Source organism: Mastigoproctus giganteus, unplaced genomic scaffold (assembly GCF_048544385.1).
Source record: "Mastigoproctus giganteus isolate SK-2022 unplaced genomic scaffold, ASM4854438v1 scaffold_16, whole genome shotgun sequence".
NCBI lineage: Eukaryota > Metazoa > Arthropoda > Arachnida > Uropygi > Thelyphonidae > Mastigoproctus > Mastigoproctus giganteus.
Genome location: NW_028328293.1, coordinates 3081627 through 3101226, shown reverse-complemented (window position 1 = coordinate 3101226; position 19600 = coordinate 3081627). Strand labels below are relative to the sequence as shown.

At 36.6% G+C, this 19600-nt stretch overlaps 1 protein-coding gene across 2 annotated transcripts in view; it reads left to right on the top strand.

Moving 5' to 3' along the window:
• LOC150074894 (vacuolar protein sorting-associated protein 11 homolog) overlaps window positions 1-19600 on the top strand; it is a 612407-nt gene that overhangs the window by 220582 nt on the left and 372225 nt on the right. For both annotated transcript variants that reach the window (XM_090389417.1, XM_090389418.1), the window contains exon 12: window positions 487-566. In XM_090389417.1, coding sequence (XP_090245543.1) covers window positions 487-566 — 80 coding nt within the window. The remainder of the gene's footprint in view (window positions 1-486; window positions 567-19600) is intronic.

The window sequence follows — 19600 nt, the reverse complement described above, 5'->3', positions numbered from 1 at the left end:
TGAGAAAGATTAAGAATGTAGTCAGCATTTAGTTTACTAAACCATTTAAAGCCTTAAACAGTTCGGTAAGGTCTCTTTGCAAGTTCATGTTTTCCAGACTCCCACCATTCATAAACTGCTGGTAAGGTCTCTTTGCAGGTTCATGTTTTCCAGACTCCCACCATTCATAAACTGCTGGTGTACACGTATAAACAATGAAGATATGCACTAGCTGATCTGAATGCATCATGAAGAATTACCAGTAAGTTTGGTCTGTTAGACTATCTGGCAGCCAGCTTCTGAAAGTCATTTTGTGACTTTACTCTTGAAATATAATGAATATTGGATCTTATTGAGTTGCCCATTGTAACTTTGCAGCCTGCCTCCAAAAATCATTTGAAAGTTGTTTCAGGGTGCTATTTCATTTGTAAAGGCAGTCCATAAGGAGGGGGGGGGGTCAATTTTAAGGGTATATATTTAATTTTTTTTTTTTCTTATCTTTTTAAGATGTACAGCTTGCAAGAGAAAGATACCCAAAGTAAGCTTGATATGCTGTTCAGGAAAAACCAGTACACTTTGGCTATCAGGTAAATTTTTAACAATTGAAATGATTCCTATATCAAATTATGACAATTTTTTTCTATTAAAGGAATGATGTCATCATGTGTTGAAAGCAATGGATTATTATAATTACTAGCCACATAGTGCAAGGAAGCCTGAGGCTTATACTGCACCAGCTAAAAAAAATTTCCGAGTTACCCTGAGAGAGAGAGAGAGAGAGAGAGAGAGAGAGAGAGAGTCAGAAGTAGAAGAGAATCATCAAGAAAGAGAAGAATGATGATATCCAGCAGCTCAAGACCCTGGGTGTGCAAGCCCATACTCACCAGATTTCAAACCTTTCTGTTAGTCTGCACTCGCAACTTTCCCCTCTCTTCCCTAAGAGAGTGCTTGCAATGATTTTGAGACCTGTTAAAAATTTTTTAAGATGATTAGTAGAAATAGATTCTGGGAGTAACTGAAAGTAGCTTTTTTGTATAAAGTAATTTTAGTTACATTTGAAAGAATAATTTGTGTTTTAGGGAAAAAACAGGAGCTTTATATGTGGATGACATTTACACAGTTATCTGAAGTGTTGGCAATTATTCACAGATGTGTGATGGTGCCTCCATAGCCAGGTGGGCAGGAGGAGCAGTGTGTAGCACACGCTTCTTGATTAGACCGGGGTTCGAGCCCGTGCCTACCAAATACGGATCCGGGATGTGGAAAGGTCAGGGAATGACCGCCACATATCCCCGGGGTAATATGGCCTTAGTTGCTAATGCTCCTAAAAAAAAAACAAAAAAAAAAAAACCAGATGTGTGAAGATCATGGCATGTAATTTGAGACAGGACATCTATTGGATAACAAGTGATGACTGAAATTTTTTTTAATGTGACAATTTTTTCTTCATGTATGGAGTAAAATTTGTTTACTCTAGCTAGAACTTCTGTGTTAGATAGAATAATATGGATCTCTTCAACTATATGTCTCTGCAGGATCAGATGTTCATACTTTGCTGTACTTGTTTGATGGAGCACAGAAGAAACTTCTGTACCCCATCCATGAAGTATAACTTTTGTTTGTTTTTTTTTTAGCTCTAATCAAAGAATATTTTCTTACACTGTAATGTACTCAATGTAAGACAAATTCTGCCTTAATTCTTACTGTAGAGCATCTCTTATTGTTTATATAATACTGTGTAAGGCAGGGGTTCTTAACCTCGTGCTCGCGAGAACCATTGTGTTTAAAAAAATAAATTTTGCTCACAACTGATCCTAAAATGGGTACTCCCGAGCATCTTCACTTAAGCTAAAAAAATTTATACATAAATCTTTGTATTTAAAAAAAGGTGCTTTCTATTTCTCAACTTTCTGCGATATTCTACAAAAATCCTTTGTTTTGTTAGTGATTGGAAGAAAATTATATATTTTGCAGCATGTTTTAATCTCAAAAATGGTCAAAGGGTGACACTTTGACAGTATTCTTAAAATTTTTTTCTTAATGTTTATTGTTAATTTGACATTTATTTAGTAAGAAAAATTTTTACAAAATACTTTGTTGAGAGTACAGTCATCAGTGTCGCTACAGACCAAGGATACTGCTTCATGTGATTCTTAGTTTCTGGTTTTAACAAGTTAGAACTGATTTCTGCTGGGTTCTGCTCAGTCGCACTGTTGCAATAGGTACTGTATATGTATAGTGCTGACTTTAAAGTATTATAGTAAGAAACTTGATTTTGTGTGCAAATGCTTAAATGTATTTTCCTTTAACAGATTTAACTAAACCCTTTCAAAATGGATAAGTTTTTAAAAAGAAACTGAAACAAACGGGATGAGGTAAAAATGATACAGTAACACTACCTTCACAGTCATCTGATTTAGACTTCATGTTTCAAATGCAAAGAAATAAAAAATTAAAAAATATTCATTTTAGTCCTCTTGGGAATATGATAATTTGCTTACTATGTCAGGCGTGTTTGGCTGGCTATTGGAAGTTGAATTGTGAAAGACATTACTAAACATGCCATAGGAATTTTCATGAAGCCTTTCCCAAATTAGTGATATTAGAAAAGCTAAACTTCAAGAAGAAAAACAGTAACTTGAAAGACAGAAATATATTTTAAATTTAGGTCAAGCTAATGGTAGTAATGTGTTAGCAAATGAAGTTTCATTTATTTTATCAAATATAATTGCAAAGAATTCATTGCCTTACACTAGTGGTGAAATAATAAAAAATTGTGTAGTGTCATCATTAGAAGTACTTGCTAGCATCTTACCAGAAAAATCGAAAGCTACCTTGATTAGTTCTGCCAAAAATATTTCTTTGGTTATGATACAGTTTCAAATTGAGTTCATAAAATGGCAGATTAATATTCAATGAATTATTAGGTAGAATTGAAAGTTGTATTTTTTTCACTGGCACTTGATGAGTCGACTGATGTTTCAGGCATATCACAACTCATGTGCTTTGTTCATTTGATTCAACATGATGGCAGCTGTAAAGAAGATTTTTTGACCGGTCTACCACTGAAAAAGATGTATATGACGCACATGTGAAATTCCTCACAGTGCACAAAATTGATCTGAGTAAACTTGTATCAACTGTTACTGATGGTGCTCCTTCCATGATAGGTAAAAACAAAGGTCTTATTGCTTATCTTAATAGAGATGAACGGATACCTAATTTTGTGCATTATCACTGTTTAATTCATATTGATGCGTTGTGTTCACAAATGAAAGATCAAAAAGAAATTATAGGATGTCTTGAAGTCATTGTTAAAGTCATCAGCCATTTTATTGCTGAATCCCTAATTAAGCAACTTCTAAAAATATTTTTGGGAGATCTTCAAGCACTGCATTCTGATCTTATTACCCATATAGAGGTTCGTTGGCTCAGTCGTGAAAAGGCGCTCTCTGGAATTTAGGATTTGTTTGAAGAAGTAGAAGCTTTTCTAATAGAAAGCAATAAATAAAACCTTTTAATGAAATTTTTACTGAAGATTTCAAGATGACACTTTCATTCATGGTTGACATCTTCAGCCATTTAAATGAGTTAAATTTGAGGCTACAGGGAAAAGATAAATTTGTGGTACTTTTATACAAGATTTGCATTTGAGAAAAAACTTCAAGTGTTTCAGAATCAAGTTTTAAAAGGAAATTTGCTTATTTTCCTACTCTTAAAAAATGGCTGGAGGAAACTGCTGGGGAGTGCCTATAGTTTCTAATGAATGTAATCAAAGACCTTAGTGATCAATTCCAAGAAAGATTTGAATACTTGAAAGAGCACCTCCAAAAATTAGAATTAATGATAAATTACAGAAATTTTGAAATCAGTAACTCAGAATAAATTTTCAATCAAAATGAAGTAGCAGCTGCCAAGTTAGAACTTGTTAATGTGCCGTTGTCTATAGCTCTGATATTTTAAAATTCTGGGGTTCTTCCAACTGCAAAAAATGTCCTTTATTACAAAGAGAAGTGTTCAAAGTACTTTCTATGTTTGGATCAACATACACTTGTGAAAGTGCTTTTTTTCATTAAGGAACAATATCAAAAACAAAAAAAGGACAAATTTGTTTGCATCACATTTGGAAGAAAATTTGCAGCTATCTCTTCATAATGGAGAAATTAATTTCAAAGGTTTGCCATAATCTCTCCAAAGTCAAGGTTCACACTGATAAGGTAATAAATATTAGCCCCCAAAAATTTTAATTGAGAAATATAATTCTTGCATGTGTAATGTGGCTAAAAAATTAATTACAGAAATGAATTTTTAATCTTTAAGCAAAAAATTTATATTTTAATATATGGTGCTCGCACGTATTTTAAGCTGCAAAATCTTGCTTAAAGAAAAAAGGTTAAGAACCCCTGGTGTAAGGGATGATGATTCTTTATATCATCATCTTTTGTAATGATGTTATTTGGGGAATTCTCCAGTACATAAAGTGCCTGTTAACTTTGTTATATCTGTCTGCATCTAACAACTTGATTCCTAATGAATGGGCGCCTCCGTGGGCAGGAGCAGCAGTGCGTAGCACACGCTTCTTGATTAGACTGGGGTTCGAGCCCGTGACCACAAAATACGGTGGATGCGGAAAGGTCACGGAATGACCACCGCTTATCCCCGGAGCAATATGGCCTTAGTTGCTAATGCTCCTAAAAACCAAATAACAACAACCTAATAAATGAATTTTCGGTAAAATTCGTACTTAGCTCATTTGAAATAATTTCTGAGCTATTTATGATTTCATTATAATCAATGACTGCCCATAAACAACTTTTGTTTATGGGCAGTGTTGAATTATCCATATATAATTAGCAAAATGCTGTAAATTGTTTTTGGAGCTGTATGCACTACCAAAAACAATATGGGAGGGGATTTATGCAGTGCATATATACAATGGTTACTACTTTTTGTAAGAATTTATCATTCAGTTTATGTTATTTAATTTACTAAATATTTAATGAATTACTATTATTTCATTAATTTATTAATAAGTAGTTCACATCTGTGAACTTTAATTTGAATTTTTTTAAGTGCTGTGAATAAAATAAGTAGATGAAAATATTTTATAATGTGTGAGAAAGTTAAGTTATTGCATCTTGTGATATGTGCAACAATGAGAAAATAATTGTGTCTGCAATTCTGCCCAGACACGATAGGAGGGAGTATATGATGAGAGCTTTGTCGATCAATTCGGCCCTGGAAAGATTGTGCAAGGCTCAAGGGGTAGAATTTTTTTCAGCCTGGACTGTACTTGTTAACAGGAGAGATTGCTTCTACAGGGATGGGATACACTTAAATAGAAAGGGTGCAAGAATATTTGCTGATGCTATCGAGGCAGTGTTAGGTGGGTCGGAAAACTGCTAGCTTGGGGGGAGACAAAGACCAATAGATTGACAGTAGCCACTGGCAGAGGTGAAAGAGATTCTTGCACTGCTTCTATTAGAATGAGCAGAAGCCTGAAAAACAAGATGCATGATATTTCAGAGACTGCTGGGAGCCATTGCGGTACAAGTAAACACATGGGTTGTGTTAGGGTAGCTAAGAATAGAAACAGGTGCAGGTATACTTGCGTGTACACCAATGCTAGGAGTTTAGTAAATAAATTTGATGAATTTGAGGTATTGCTCAAAACATCAAAGGCAGATATTGTTGGGATATCAGAGACGTGGTGTCACACGGATATAAGGGATGCAGAACTGGAATTTGGGGAGTACAACGTCTACAGAAAGGATAGACAGGATAGGAAGGGGGGAGGGGTTATGCTATTAGTTAAGAAACACATAAAAACCAAGGAAGTGAAGCCAGTCGACATCACTGGACAGTGCAGTGTTGAGTCAGTTTGGTGTGACATAAGCATTGGGAGATCAAAATTGAGAGTAGGAGTGTGTTATAGGCCTAATGACTCTGATGAGTATAATAAGAAACTGTACAGGGAAATAGAGTGGGCCAGTAAATCAGAGAGTCTTATAATGGGAGATTTTAATTTCCCAGATATTGACTGGAATTTGGGGGCTGGTCATCACACACTAGCAGGGCTTTTGTGGATTTATTGGATGATTGTTTTCTACATCAGCATGTTCGGGAGGCCACTAGAGGGAGTAATACTCTTGATTTGATTATCAGCAGTGATTCTTCATGCATTAAGAATCTGCAGATAAATGAACCACTAGGTGGCAGTGATCACAGTGTGCTGAAGTGGGATTTACTCAAAGAGGTAACTACCATTAGGGGTAAAGGAAAGGGTTATTGCTTCCGTAAAGGCGACTACGATGGACTGAGACAGTATTTAAATTCTATACAGTGGGACCAACTGATGATGTTACCAACAGCAAATTCAAAATGGGAAGCATTCAAAGAACTTATCTTGGAAGCTACTAGGCTTTACATACCAACTAAGAAATATTGTTCAAGGTTTAGGCCAAAATGGATGTCAGATGAACTAATGAGGCATATGGCAGAGAAGAAAAATGCATGGGATACTTACAAATTAACACATGACACAGAAGCCTATGATAGATACAAGTTGATATGCAACCAAGTTACAAAGGAGGTTAGGCAGGCGAAGGCAGATTACGAGAAATCCTTGGCAAGGGATGCAAAGAAAAACAGCAAAGAGTTCTTTACTTATGTAAACTCTAGAAGGAAGGGGATGAATCAGATTGGTCCACTTGATATTGATGGGTCAACTGTTGATGATCCTGCTCAGGTAGCTAACAAACTAAATGAATATTTTGCATCGACATTCACACATGAGGAGTTATTCAGCGAGGGGAATGCCAGAGGTGTATTCAACTCTAGCAGTAAGCTACAGAATCTTGAAATAACTGGGAGTAAAGTGGAGGAGAAACTGTTGAAGATAAACACAAGAAAGGCACCCGGGGTGGAATGGATCTATCCAGTTATATTAAAGGAGGCAGCAAAGGAAGTAAGCAAACCCTTAGCCATAATTATGAGAGCTTCCTTGGACTCAGGGGAGGTACCCATAGACTGGAAATGTGCAAATGTGACCCCAATTCACAAAGGAGGATCAAAGGCTGACACAAGTAATTATAGACCTGTGAGCTTAACTTCTGTTCCAGGTAAATTAATGGAGGCACTGGTTAAAGAAGCACTGCAGGGTCATTTAGACCAGACTTCAGTTATAGCTCGGACACAGCATGGTTTTGTTAAGGGGAAGTCTTGCCTGACCAATTTGATTGGATACTATGATGCAGTCACAAAAGAACTGGATGCAGGGAATAGCTTTGATATTATATACTTGGATCTTAGAAAGGCTTTTGATACTGTTGCACATGGAAGACTGCTACACAAATTGGAGCAGTGTGACATTGGAGGCAAATTGCTGCTATGGATAAAGGGGTGGTTGAGGGGGAGAAGACAGAGAGTGGTAATCAATGGACACTGCTCATCGTGGACTAATGTTATTAGTGGAGTCCCTCAGGGCTCAGTGTTGTGTCCTTTATTGTTTTCTGTATTTATAAATGATATTGATGATGGTATATCAAGCTTAATGTCCAAGTTTGCAGATGATACAAAGGTTGGCAGGGTTGTCAAGGACACTACTGACACTATGCTGCTGCAACAGGATCTGGAAAGGTTGAGCAGATGGGCTGAGAGGTGGCAAATGAAGTTTAACATTGACAAATGTAAAGTACTACACATGGGAAACAGCAACCCCAGAGCAACGTATCAACTCTGTGGTACTGCACTGACAGTGGTAGAGAATGAAAGGGACTTGGGGGTGGTTGTGCAGGCAGATATGAAGTTCTCTGAGCAGTGCAGACGGGCTGCAAGAGTAGCTCATGGAGTTTTGTCAATGATATACAGGAATTTTTCCAGCAGGGATAAGGAGGTGATTATTCCCTTGTATAAGGCAATGGTCAGGCCACACCTAGAGTACTGTATACAGGTCTGGAGGCCTCATTTCAAGAAGGATGTAGAGCTGCTGGAACGAGTACAGAGAAGGGCAACAAGATTAGTGAATGGAACAAAGGGGTGCTCTTACGAAGAAAGGCTTAAGTTTTGCAAATTACAGTGTCTAGAGACTAGGCACCAGCGAGGTGATCTGATAGAGGTGTATAAAGCCTTGAATGGTTTGAGCATGCTCAATGCTGATGGGATTCTTCCTCTAGCTCAGAATAATCACCTGAGAGGGCATAAATTCAAATTGAGGAAAGACAGATATAGGATAGACGTGCGGAAATTTGCCTTTAGCCAGCGGGTGGTTGGTTGGTGGAACAGACTTCCATCCCTTGTAGTGGAGGTTGATAGCCTAAATAAGTTTAAGGCTCAGCTGGACAGGTATTTTGAACGAACAGAGGGGTGAAGTGGAAGTGGTTTTTTTTTTTTTTTTTTTTTTTTTGGCTGATGCTGCATAAGCTTGCTTTCTTGCATCAAATGCCTCTACTAATGCTAATGCTAATTTACTTTTTTATATATTATTTTTAATTAGTAATTAGTAGAAAGTTATTTACTTTTCCTAGAAAATTAACTTTTACTTTTTTTTACTTTTCCTAGAAAATTAAAAAGTGTAATGAAGGCAACTATTTATTTCTATGTTGTTGAACGAGGAATTAAAATCAGTTTACAATTTACAAAGCTATTATCCACTTTCTAGCTGAACATCCTATGATCTTCAGTGGGTACAGAAAGATCCTAACTATTGAAATCGAATGCAGTAAAGCATATAAATTTTATTTGGTTTCAACACCTGCATTCTAACGTCTTCCTGTGATCCTATATTACTGTTTCATTTTGTTTAATGAATTTATTTTGCCTGTTCTTTTATCAGATATCAGTTTTAATTTATTTTTTATATGTTTCATCTGTTAGTTTTGTATTTTTAGTATCTGAAATAAATACTTAGTTGGTTGTTGCAAAACATATCAATTTCATTGATATGTTTTCCGATGCCCGAGGCCTTTTTGCCTAACAAGTCTAATTTCTCTAGAATATTTTGTGCTATGGTTTAGAGAACAAACACAAACATAGTCCACAGTTTTTATTTACTTACAAAAACTTTGGTCTTCAAAGTTTATCCTTGTTCTTTGCACAGTTTGACATTATATACCCTGCATTGTTCATACTAAATTACTTTAAATTAAAATATTAGAAAATGCAAAATTAGATTACAGGAAGTGAAAAATATATTGATTTACTCAGCTTTGGTAGTGAAATTAGCAGGTGAAAATTATGGACTTGGATCATTTTCGGTAAAAAAAAAAAAAAATTGAAAAACAGTTAATTAAAAACAAATAAAACAAAAATGACGAGTGCAAAAATGTATTATCAATGATAGTATTATGTTAATGCATCTTTACTTATTAAAATATATATGATATAGTAAGTCACAAAGTATGGAGAGAGAAATCAGGCAATAAACTGACCTGAATGTATCATTTATTTTCCAACATAATCACCAGAAATACATTTATATCATAATTTTATGAATTCTGGAAACCAGCTGCATAATAAAAATGTCAGTTGCTGATGTTACTAGTTATGTACCAGGTGGTTATAAAATAAGTTTCCCTATTCAGGAGACCCTAGTGTCAAAATGTTTAGAGATAGCACTGTGAAAATCAGTGAGTATGTCATTTAGGGTATAGGGAAGCGATTTGTAGAAGAAAAAAATTAGTTCAAATTTCCACCACCAGGGGAGAAATTGGCATTGTAAACATGAGATGGAATACTTAACTTAGAATTAGATTTTAATATCAGAACTTAGTTATCTACAGATATTCTATGTGCTTTCCTTCACTTGAGATGCACTACTGACTGGTAGTGTTTCGCATTCTGAAAACAGAGGACTGCGTGCAACACAGTTTTGCATAGCATCTCATTGGGACGTTGGCTACATGCTATTTAATGCTTGCCATCAAATTGACAAGCATCTGTATGCTGCCATGGTAAACTCTGTCTTTCAGCTATCCCCATAGCCAGAAATCACAGGGATTGAGATCTGTGATTGGGCTGGCCAGAACTGTGGAAAGTCTCTAGAAATGATGTGATCATTTCTGAACGTTGAACGGAGCAGTTCCTTCACTTGTCGACCAATGTGGGGAGAGGCACCATCTTGCGTGAACACTACGGTCTCCAAGCATTGCCTTTCTTGCAGAGCAAGGAATAATGTGATCTCTTAGAAGAGCACAGTAGTGTGCACTAGTTACCGTACACCTTATGGGGCTATGAGGTGTAGACTCTTCAAAGAAAAATGGTCCGATTATAAACTCTGCTGTGAATCCACAACATACTTTAATGATGGACTTTGTAGTGGTCTTTCATGCACAGCAGATGGACAAGAAGTTCCCCATATTTGGCAGTTTTGTGCATTACAACCCCATGAAGAGCGAAATGTGCATCATCAGACCACAAGATCATTTGAGCCCATGTATCGTCAAGTTCCATATGAGCCAGAAATCATAGAGCAAAGTCTATTTGTTGTTGCTGATCACAAGACTTTAGTTCTTGTACTACATGAATCTTGTACAGGAACCAGCATAAAATTATTCAAAGTACTTTACATACAGTAGACCAAGGAAGGTTCAAGTTTCTTGGCACTACTGACTGGTAGTGTTTCGCATTCTGACCATTGCAACTGCCACTTCATCCACTACCTCCATTCTGATATGTGGTTGTCCCCTGCCTGGAATTACACCTAACTCCCCAGTCGCTTCAAATTTCTTTATTGGTTTTTGAAGCCGCATTGACGTCAAAGGTCCTTTACTCAAACCTTTAAGTTTCTGATATTCACATAGTGCTGCATTAGCGTTACTATTATTCTGGTAGAACAGTTTTACTAAAAGAGCACGTTCCTTTTTTGTAAGAGCCATAATGGTTATTGATGATGGCACTGGTCCTTCTGCTTTTATCTACCAGGATGTCATTTGCATAAGCAGCATGTCTTGAAATAAATGGCAACTTTTACATATGTGCAGCGGTGTTTTTCTTCTGGTGGCAGAAATTTGAACTATTTTTTTTTCTTCTACAAATCGCTTTCCGATACGCTAAATGACATACCCACCGATTTTCACAGCACTATCCCTAACTGTTTTGACACTAGGGAAACTTATTTTATAACCACCCGGTACATCATTTTCAATCTCTGCATTACCAGAAAAACAGTTGCTGCTAAGTTGTTGTTCAAGTGGGTCAGATGAATGAAAATTTCTAGGCAAGGTCAAGGCACTAGGAAAGGTGATAAACAAGTTCCATCCCAAATTATTAAACATGGGTTGCATGCATTGTGTGCAGCTTTGCATTATCATATAATAGCACATTTTCTGCACTTTCTGAATAGTGCAGATATATGAAATATGATAATGCAAAGTATAGAAAAAGTGTAGAAACTGTGCTGTTATATGATAATGTAAAGTTCACACAGTGCATAGAAACTGTTTTGAATAACTGCTGATGTAAATATGTATGTTATTTGAAAAATTGCTTTATTATTATTATTATTATTATTATTGTTTCAGAATAATTTTACAATACAAAAAGTACTATGAGCCTTGAAATGAAAAAGAAGCATGCAAATGTGAAAATGCTGCAGAAGTTGCATACCAGTTCAAGAACTTTTCTAGAAATAAACCACTTGCAATAAAAAACAGAAAGCAAATTGTGAAGAAGTTTGTACAATCTGCCAAAACCTGGTAGACTCAAAGATGTCTCCCAGTTTGGAACTTGTAAGAGTGGATATTAAAAGAAGTCTGGAAAAACTTTCAAAGAAAGCACAAAGTTTGGAACTTAAAATACCTAAGACAAGCTTAAATAGAATCATAGGGCTACTTAAATACAAGGTTTATTATCACATGTTGCTAAAAGATTGAATGAGAATGACCCAGATAGAAGATTGGATTTTTCCAAATGGCTTTCAGTTGTGAGTGCTGCAAACCCAGATATTGAAAATGTTTTGTGGATTACAGAAGCCACATTTAAACTAAATGGAATGGTTAATTGTCATATGTATGTTTATTACTCTTTTAACAATCCCCATTTATTCTTTAACAAGGATTTTTAGCTTGACAGACAGGTGTTCTCAGAACTGTGACAGAGTTATCTAAGACTTCTGAATGAGAATATCATTGCATTAATGCAATCCAAAATCAATTTTCAGCATTCCTTTTTTATGCAGGATGGAACACGAGCTCACTACCAAATTGTCTTCATATTCTTAGACAAAAAGTTTCCAGATTGATGGATTGGAGAGTAGAGTTCCATTGAATGGCCATTGTACTTCTTGGATTTAACACCCTTTGATTACTTTTTGTGAGGATTCTTAAAGGATAAAGTATTTAGAAATAAGCACTGGTTTTTGGTGGAGCTTCAGCAAAGAATTCTTCATACCTGAAGAATTGGGCCTTGCTGTGTGCCCAAAAAGACTACAGTTTTGCAAAGACCAAAATGGTGGCCATATTGTACAGATGTTATAATTTTTTTAAAGTTTATGTATTCCTTTTTTATTGTGCTAGTATTAATTAAAATATATATTTAAAATAGTGTTGTTATTTACAGTCAAATGTGTTTCCTTACTTATGACTCCCCCCCATGTATATACAAAGATAAGAAAAAAAAAATTAAATAACATATGTGTGTAATACTGATTTATGTTATTAGAGTACTCACAGTTGATGTAAAAAAGAAAAGATTAAAAAGTGTTATTTTCTCTGTTATATAGTAGAAACTTGTTAATTTAAACTCGGGTTTTTAAAAAATACTTGTTTATATGAAGCAAAGAGAAATATCTTTTCACACCTGAGAAAAGATAGGCTTTTCTATGTAAACTTATTCATTTATTACAGAATTTGGTTAATATGTATTACAAAGTCCATTTTCATGTTGTTTTGTATGTTTAATACAAAGTTCCACATAGTAGTTGTATTACACTGAACAATGGATTTTGGGTCTTATCTTGTTACCGGCATGAAAGTGAGTTTACTTTATAGATTTTGGGGTGATAAACACAGAAATAGTGCTTAAAATGGCAGATTGGCTCTCGTTTTAAAAAAAAAGTAATTTTTTTATATTTATAACAAGGTACTGTATTTTTTATTTATATGGCAGTAAGATGTAGCTACGAACATACCTGTATCAAACATGGGACCTTTTAGCCTTTCGCTTGCATTCAGCTCTTTTCACCAGTCAACAATAATCTGCTAACATGGCGTAACTCCATTTGCTTTTGTATCTTTGTTCCATCGCTGCGATACCTTTTATTATTATTATTATTATTATTATTATTATTATTAGCTATATGGTGCAAGGAAGCCTATGGCTTATGCTGCACCAGCCAAAAAAAAAAAATTCCCAAGTTACCCTGAGAGAGAGAGAGAGAGAGAGAGAGAGAGACACATAAGTAGAAGGAAATCACCAAGAAAGAGAAGAATGATGATATCCAGCTCAGGACACTGGGTGTGCCAAGCCCATACTCTCCAGATGTGAGCCCCTGGGGTTTTGATGGAAGTGCTTACCATGTTCATTGCTGGTGGCACCACAGTTTGGAGGGAAGAAGTCCAGGTGTAAGTGCAAGAAATGCATCTTCAATCACATGTTGCACCCAAGTTTTTCATAAGAAGTATTGAGACCTTCCACAAGCTTCCTGTAGTTGCCAGCTTTAACATTTCCTAGAAAACCAGTTGAAACATTTTGAAAGGCTTTCCCCTCTGATTTCTCGCTACTAAAGACACAATCGAACTGTTTGTCTCTGAAAAGTTGCCTTGTTTGTGGACCAATGAAAGCACTTGCCATAATCATCCATGTACTAAGTCTTGGGAATTTCTTTTGCAAGTATGTGAATGCAGGACCATTCACTTCCAAAGCCTTCATGAAATTTTTCATCAGCCCTAGTTTAATGTGGAGTGGTGGAAGCAAAACTTTATTTTTATCTACCAGAGGTTCAAATGCTGCATTCTTCATTCCAGGTGTTAATGATTTTCATTGAGGCCAACTCTTCTCATAGTTCATATCCTTAGCACGACTATCCCACTCACAGAGAAAGCAACAGTACTTAGTGTAACCCTTTTGTAGTCCTAATAAAATGGCAATTAACCTTTAAATCACCACATATCTGCCACTCAACATCTGATAGTGTACACCTAAGAGGATGTTCTCCACGTTTGCTTATGTTTCATTTTTGGTGGGTGGCATACATAAGAAGTATTGCATATTTCCATTGTGTAATAACACAGCCTTAAGGCTAACCTTAGTCTATAAATAGTCGTCATTCTTTGGGAATATTCCTCATGTTCATTGCTGCCATTAGACCATCAACATCCTTACAAACAGTGAGTTCACCTTCTGTTTAATAGAATCTATCGTGGTTTTTATTTCAAGGTCAAAATGTCACTTTCACAGAATGATCTAGAAGATTCCACTGTTGTATCCTCTAGGCCAAGGGTTCCCAACCTTTTTTTGCTTGTGGACCCTCTGAGTCCTAACTTTACATATGTGGACCCCCATATACGCATATGTAATATTCCTAAATGAAATATTCATTTGTAGGTTAGTAAAAGCTAATAATTAAACAATTCCAATATAATATAAAAAATGTAAATTACAAATTTTGAAAATTTTAATTGATAAAACTGAAACATAATTTTACTTGTAATGACAGAATTAGTAAAAAAAAATTAAAAAAAAAACTATTTCAAACAACATATATAAATTTATTCCTAAAGCTATTAAATAGGATCTCATTAAATAGTCCCTACTAATGAGATCCTTGTGGCTGATGTTTTGATATTAGCATTTTAATATCTGGCTCCAATTTTGTGAGAGTCAGACGAAAATCAACTCTTTTTACTATATCAAGTCGATTACGATTTTTTGTTAACAACTGTGTTACACGACTAAAGTCAGATTCCACAAGATAAGATGATGGGAAAACAATGACATACATTTTAGCTTTCTCCCATAAAAGCGGATATTTATATGCAATGTCACCATTCTTCCATACGTCATGCTTTCTTTTTTGAATAGACTTCGGACTGTCTCATCTGACTGCAATTCAACAAGTTCCTCTTGTAAATCAATTTCAACATCAGCAACATTTACCTCAAATGGAATCAGCACCCAATCTGGGATGTTCAGTTCTAGTAGGTCCTTGAACCAAACTTGCATGTCTTCATCAAGCTCACTTGGTTCAGAAGGATAAATGGTGGATCCCTTGATGTAGATGGCTACTGTACTTCTTTGTCTATATCGTTGATGTTCATCTTCATCAGAGTGTACAGAAAAATGGTTGGATAGATCAGGAATAGATAGTACTTCACAGTGAGGCACAGGATGAATTGCAGATAGTATATTTGGGTATGCCACTGTCCACTTTTTCTTCATTGTCATCCCCTTTCTAATAGGAGGCACCATACAGATGTAACAGTCTGTGACATGATTTTTTGGCTCTGTCCATATCATGTCCATATTAAGAGTAGGAGACCGGCAGAATTACTTAACAAGTACAGGTCACTGTTGAAAAAAAGCCGTGAATTGGGGTTGAATTTGAAAGTGTCTACAATTCTGCCCAGACACGATAGTAGAGAGTATATGATGAGAACCTTGTCGATCAATTCGGTCCTGGAAAGATTGTGCAAGGCTCGAGGGGTAGAATTTTTTTCAGCCTGGTCTGTACTTGTTAACAGAAGGGACTGCTTCTACATGGATGGGATACACTTAAATAGAAAGGGTGCAAGAATATTTGCTGATGCTATCGAGGCAGTGTTAGGTGGGTCGGAAAACTGCTAGCTTGGGGGGATACAAGGACTAATAGATTAACAGTAGCCACTGGCAGAGGTGAAAGTGATTCTTGCATTGCTTCTATTGGAATGAGCAGAAGCCAGCAAAACAAGATGCTGGATATTTCAGAGATTGCTGGGTGTCATTGCGGTACAAGTAAACACATGGGTTGTGTTAGGGTAGCTAAGAAAAAGAACAGGTGCATGTATACTTGCATGTACACCAATGCTAGGAGTTTGGTAAATAAATTTGATGAATTTGAGGTGTTGCTCAAAGCATCAAAGGCGGATATTGTTGGGATATCAGAGACGTGGTGTCACACAGATATAAGGAATGCAGAACTGGAATTTGGGCAGTACGTCTACAGAAAGGATAGGAAGGGAGGAGGGGTTATGCTATTAGTTAAGAAACATAAAATCCAAGGAAGTGAAGCCAGTCGCCATCGCTGGACAGTGCAGTGTCGAGTCAGTTTGGTGTGACATAAGCACTGGGAGATCAAAATTGAGAGTGGAGTGTGCTATAGGCCTAATGACTCTGATGAGTATAATAAGAAACTGTACAGGGAAATAGAGTGGGCCAGTAAATCAGAGAGTCTTATAATGGGGGATTTTAATTTCCCAGATATTGACTGGAATTTGTGGGTTGGTCACTCACACACTAGCAAGGCTTTTGTGGATTTATTGGATGATTGTTTTCTACATCAGCATGTTCGGGAGGCAACTAGAGGGAGTAATACTCTTGATTTGATTATCAGTAGTGATTCTTCATGCATTAAGAATCTGCAGATAGAGGAACCACTAGGTGGCAGTGATCACAGTGTGCTGAAGTGGGATTTACTCAAAGCGGTAACTACCATCAGGGGTAAAGGGAAGGGTTTTTGCTTTCGTAAAGGCGACTATGATGGTCTGAGACAGTATTTAAATTCCATACAGTGGGACCAACTGATGATGTTACCAACAGCAAATTCAAAATGGGAAGCATTCAAAGAACTTATCTTGGAAGCTACTAGGCTTTACATACCAACTAAGAAATATTGTTCAAGGTTTAGGCCTAAATGGGTGTCAGATGAACTAATGAGACATATGACAGAGAAGAAAAATGCTTGGGATACATATAAGTTAACACGTGATACAGAAGCCTATGATAGATATAAGTTGATCTGTAACCAAGTTACAAAGGAGGTTAGGCAGGCGAAGGCAGATTACAAGAAATCTTTGGCAAAGGATGCAAAAAAAAACAGTAAAGAGTTCTTTTCTTATGTAAACTCTAGAAGGAAGCGGATGAATCAGATTGGTCCACTTGATATGGATGGTTCAACTGTTGATGATCCTGCTCAGGTAGCTAACAAACTAAATGAATATTTTGCATCGACATTAACACACGATGAGTTATTCAGCAAGGGGAATGCAGATGTGTATTCAACTCTGGCAGTAAGCTAGATAATCTTGTAAAACTGAGAGTAAAGTGGAGGAGAAATTGTTAAAGATAAACACAAGAAAGGCACCTGTGGTGGATGTGATCTATCCAGTTATATTAATGGAGGCAGCAAAGGAAGTAAGCAAACCCTTAGCCATAATTATGAGAGATTCCTTGGACTCTGGAGATGTGCAAATGTAACCCCAATTCAAAAAGGAGGATCAAAGGCTGACACAAGTAATTATAGACCTGTGAGTTTAACTTCTGTTCCAGGAAAATTAATGGAGGCACTGGTTAAAGAAGCACTGCAGGATCATCTACACAAGACTTCAGTTATAGCTCAGACACAGCATGGTTTTGTTAAGGGGAAGTCTTGCCTGACCAATTTGATTGGATACTATGATGCAGTCACAAAAGAACTGGATGCAGGGAATAACTTTGATATCATATATTTGGATCTTAGAAAGGCTTTTGATACTGTTGCACATGGAAGACTGCTGTACAAATTAGAGCAGTGTGGCATCGGAGGCAAGTTGCTGCTATGGATAAAGGGGTGGTTGAGGGGGAGAAGACAGAGAGTGGTAATCAATGGACACTGCTCATCGTGGACTAATGTTATTAGTGGAGTCCCTCAGGGTTCAGTGTTGTGTCCATTATTGTTTTCTGTATTTATAAATAATATTGATGATGGTATATCAAGCTTAATGTTCGAGTTTGCAGACGATACAAAAGTTGGCAGGGTTGTTAAGGACACTACTGACGCTATGCTGCTGCAACAGGATCTGGAAAGGTTGAGCAGATGGGCTGAGAGGTGGCAAATGAAGTTTAACATTGACAAATGTAAAGTACTACATATGGGAAACACTAACCCGAGAGCAACGTATCAACTCTGTGGTACTACACTGACTGTGGTGGAGAATGAAAAGGACCTGGGGGTAATTGTGCAGGCAGATATGAAGTTCTCTGAGCAGTGCAGATGGGCTGCAAGAGTAGCTCATGGTGTCTTATCAATGATATACAGGAATGTTTCTAGCAGGTATAAGGTGGTGATTATTCCCTTGTATAAGGCAATGGTCAGGCCACACCTTGAGTGCTGTATACAGGTCTGGAGGCCTCATTTCAAGAAGGATGTAGAGCTGCTGGAACAAGTACAGAGAAGGGCAACAAGGTTAGTGAATGGAACAAAGGGTTGCTCTTACGAAGAAAGGCTTAAGTTTTGCAAATTACAGTGTCTGGACACTAGGCACCGGCGAGGTGATCTGATAGAGGTGTATAAAGCCTTAAATGGTTTGATGTAGGATAGATGTCTGGAAATTTGTCTTTAGCCAGCAGGTAGTTGGTTGATGGAACTGACTTCCATACCTTGTTGTGGAAGTTGATAGCCTAAATAAATTTAAGGCTCAGCTGGACAGGTGTTTCGAACGAACGGAGGGGTGAAGTGGAAGTTTTTTTGTTTTTTTTTTTTCTTCTGGCATAAGCTTGCTTTCTTGCATCATATGCCTCTACTAATGCTAATTCTAATGTGTACTGCCAAAGGCATAAAACATCCCTTTCGATTCACCCATGCATTGAGTTTTGAGAAAAGGTAGTGCAGCATATGTGTGGAGCCCAATTGTCCTGGTCACCTTCTTTATACCCAAAGTACAAGAAGTAGGCCTTTTTTATAGTTTGAGTTAAGGGACACTTCCTTGAAGCTAACGTGATTTCTCTCTGTATGCAACAGAAGTCATCTGGACTGTTCACACAATTACGGGCATATAAATCTTACACGACACAAATACTGCACAAAAAAATAGGAATCTCACAGAGAACAACCGTTAACTGAGAACAAATCACCCAGTACCTAGCCGTATCCGAGGATTACTGCAACAGGGTTGAATACACAATTTAGGTCACAACAACTTATCACGTGATTCAGAGCGAGGTGGCAGTTACTGATCGTGTGATAAGTGTGTGGTGGTACTGAAACTGTGGTGTTGCCTTGCGTTTGCCAAGAGCTGTAGTAGATAATCTAGAGTAACTCACTAACATGAGATCCCAACTGTAATTTGAAAACAAGAGCCAATTGACAAATTTTAATGTGATTTCCTTGTTCTGCAGAATGAAATTAATCAAGATTGGGTATTTTTGTTTTCGTAACATTTTACGTGTTGACCAGTGTAAGTCACGCTAATCTTTCTAAAACACAAATTTCACTTTTTTTTTTCATGTAATTATCTTTACATATAAATTAAACTATTTTTAGGCATTATTAATATTTATTGCCTCTATTGTTACTTATGATGGCCTGGTTCCATGTTTCCTGAAATACAGCTGACTTGTTAGAATTTACTTTTATATAAACACAACTAGTTTTTGCTAGCTACAACATAAATACACTCTGAAATAAAACTATACAAGCTGATAGGATGGAATGAAGTGAAATGGACATCAA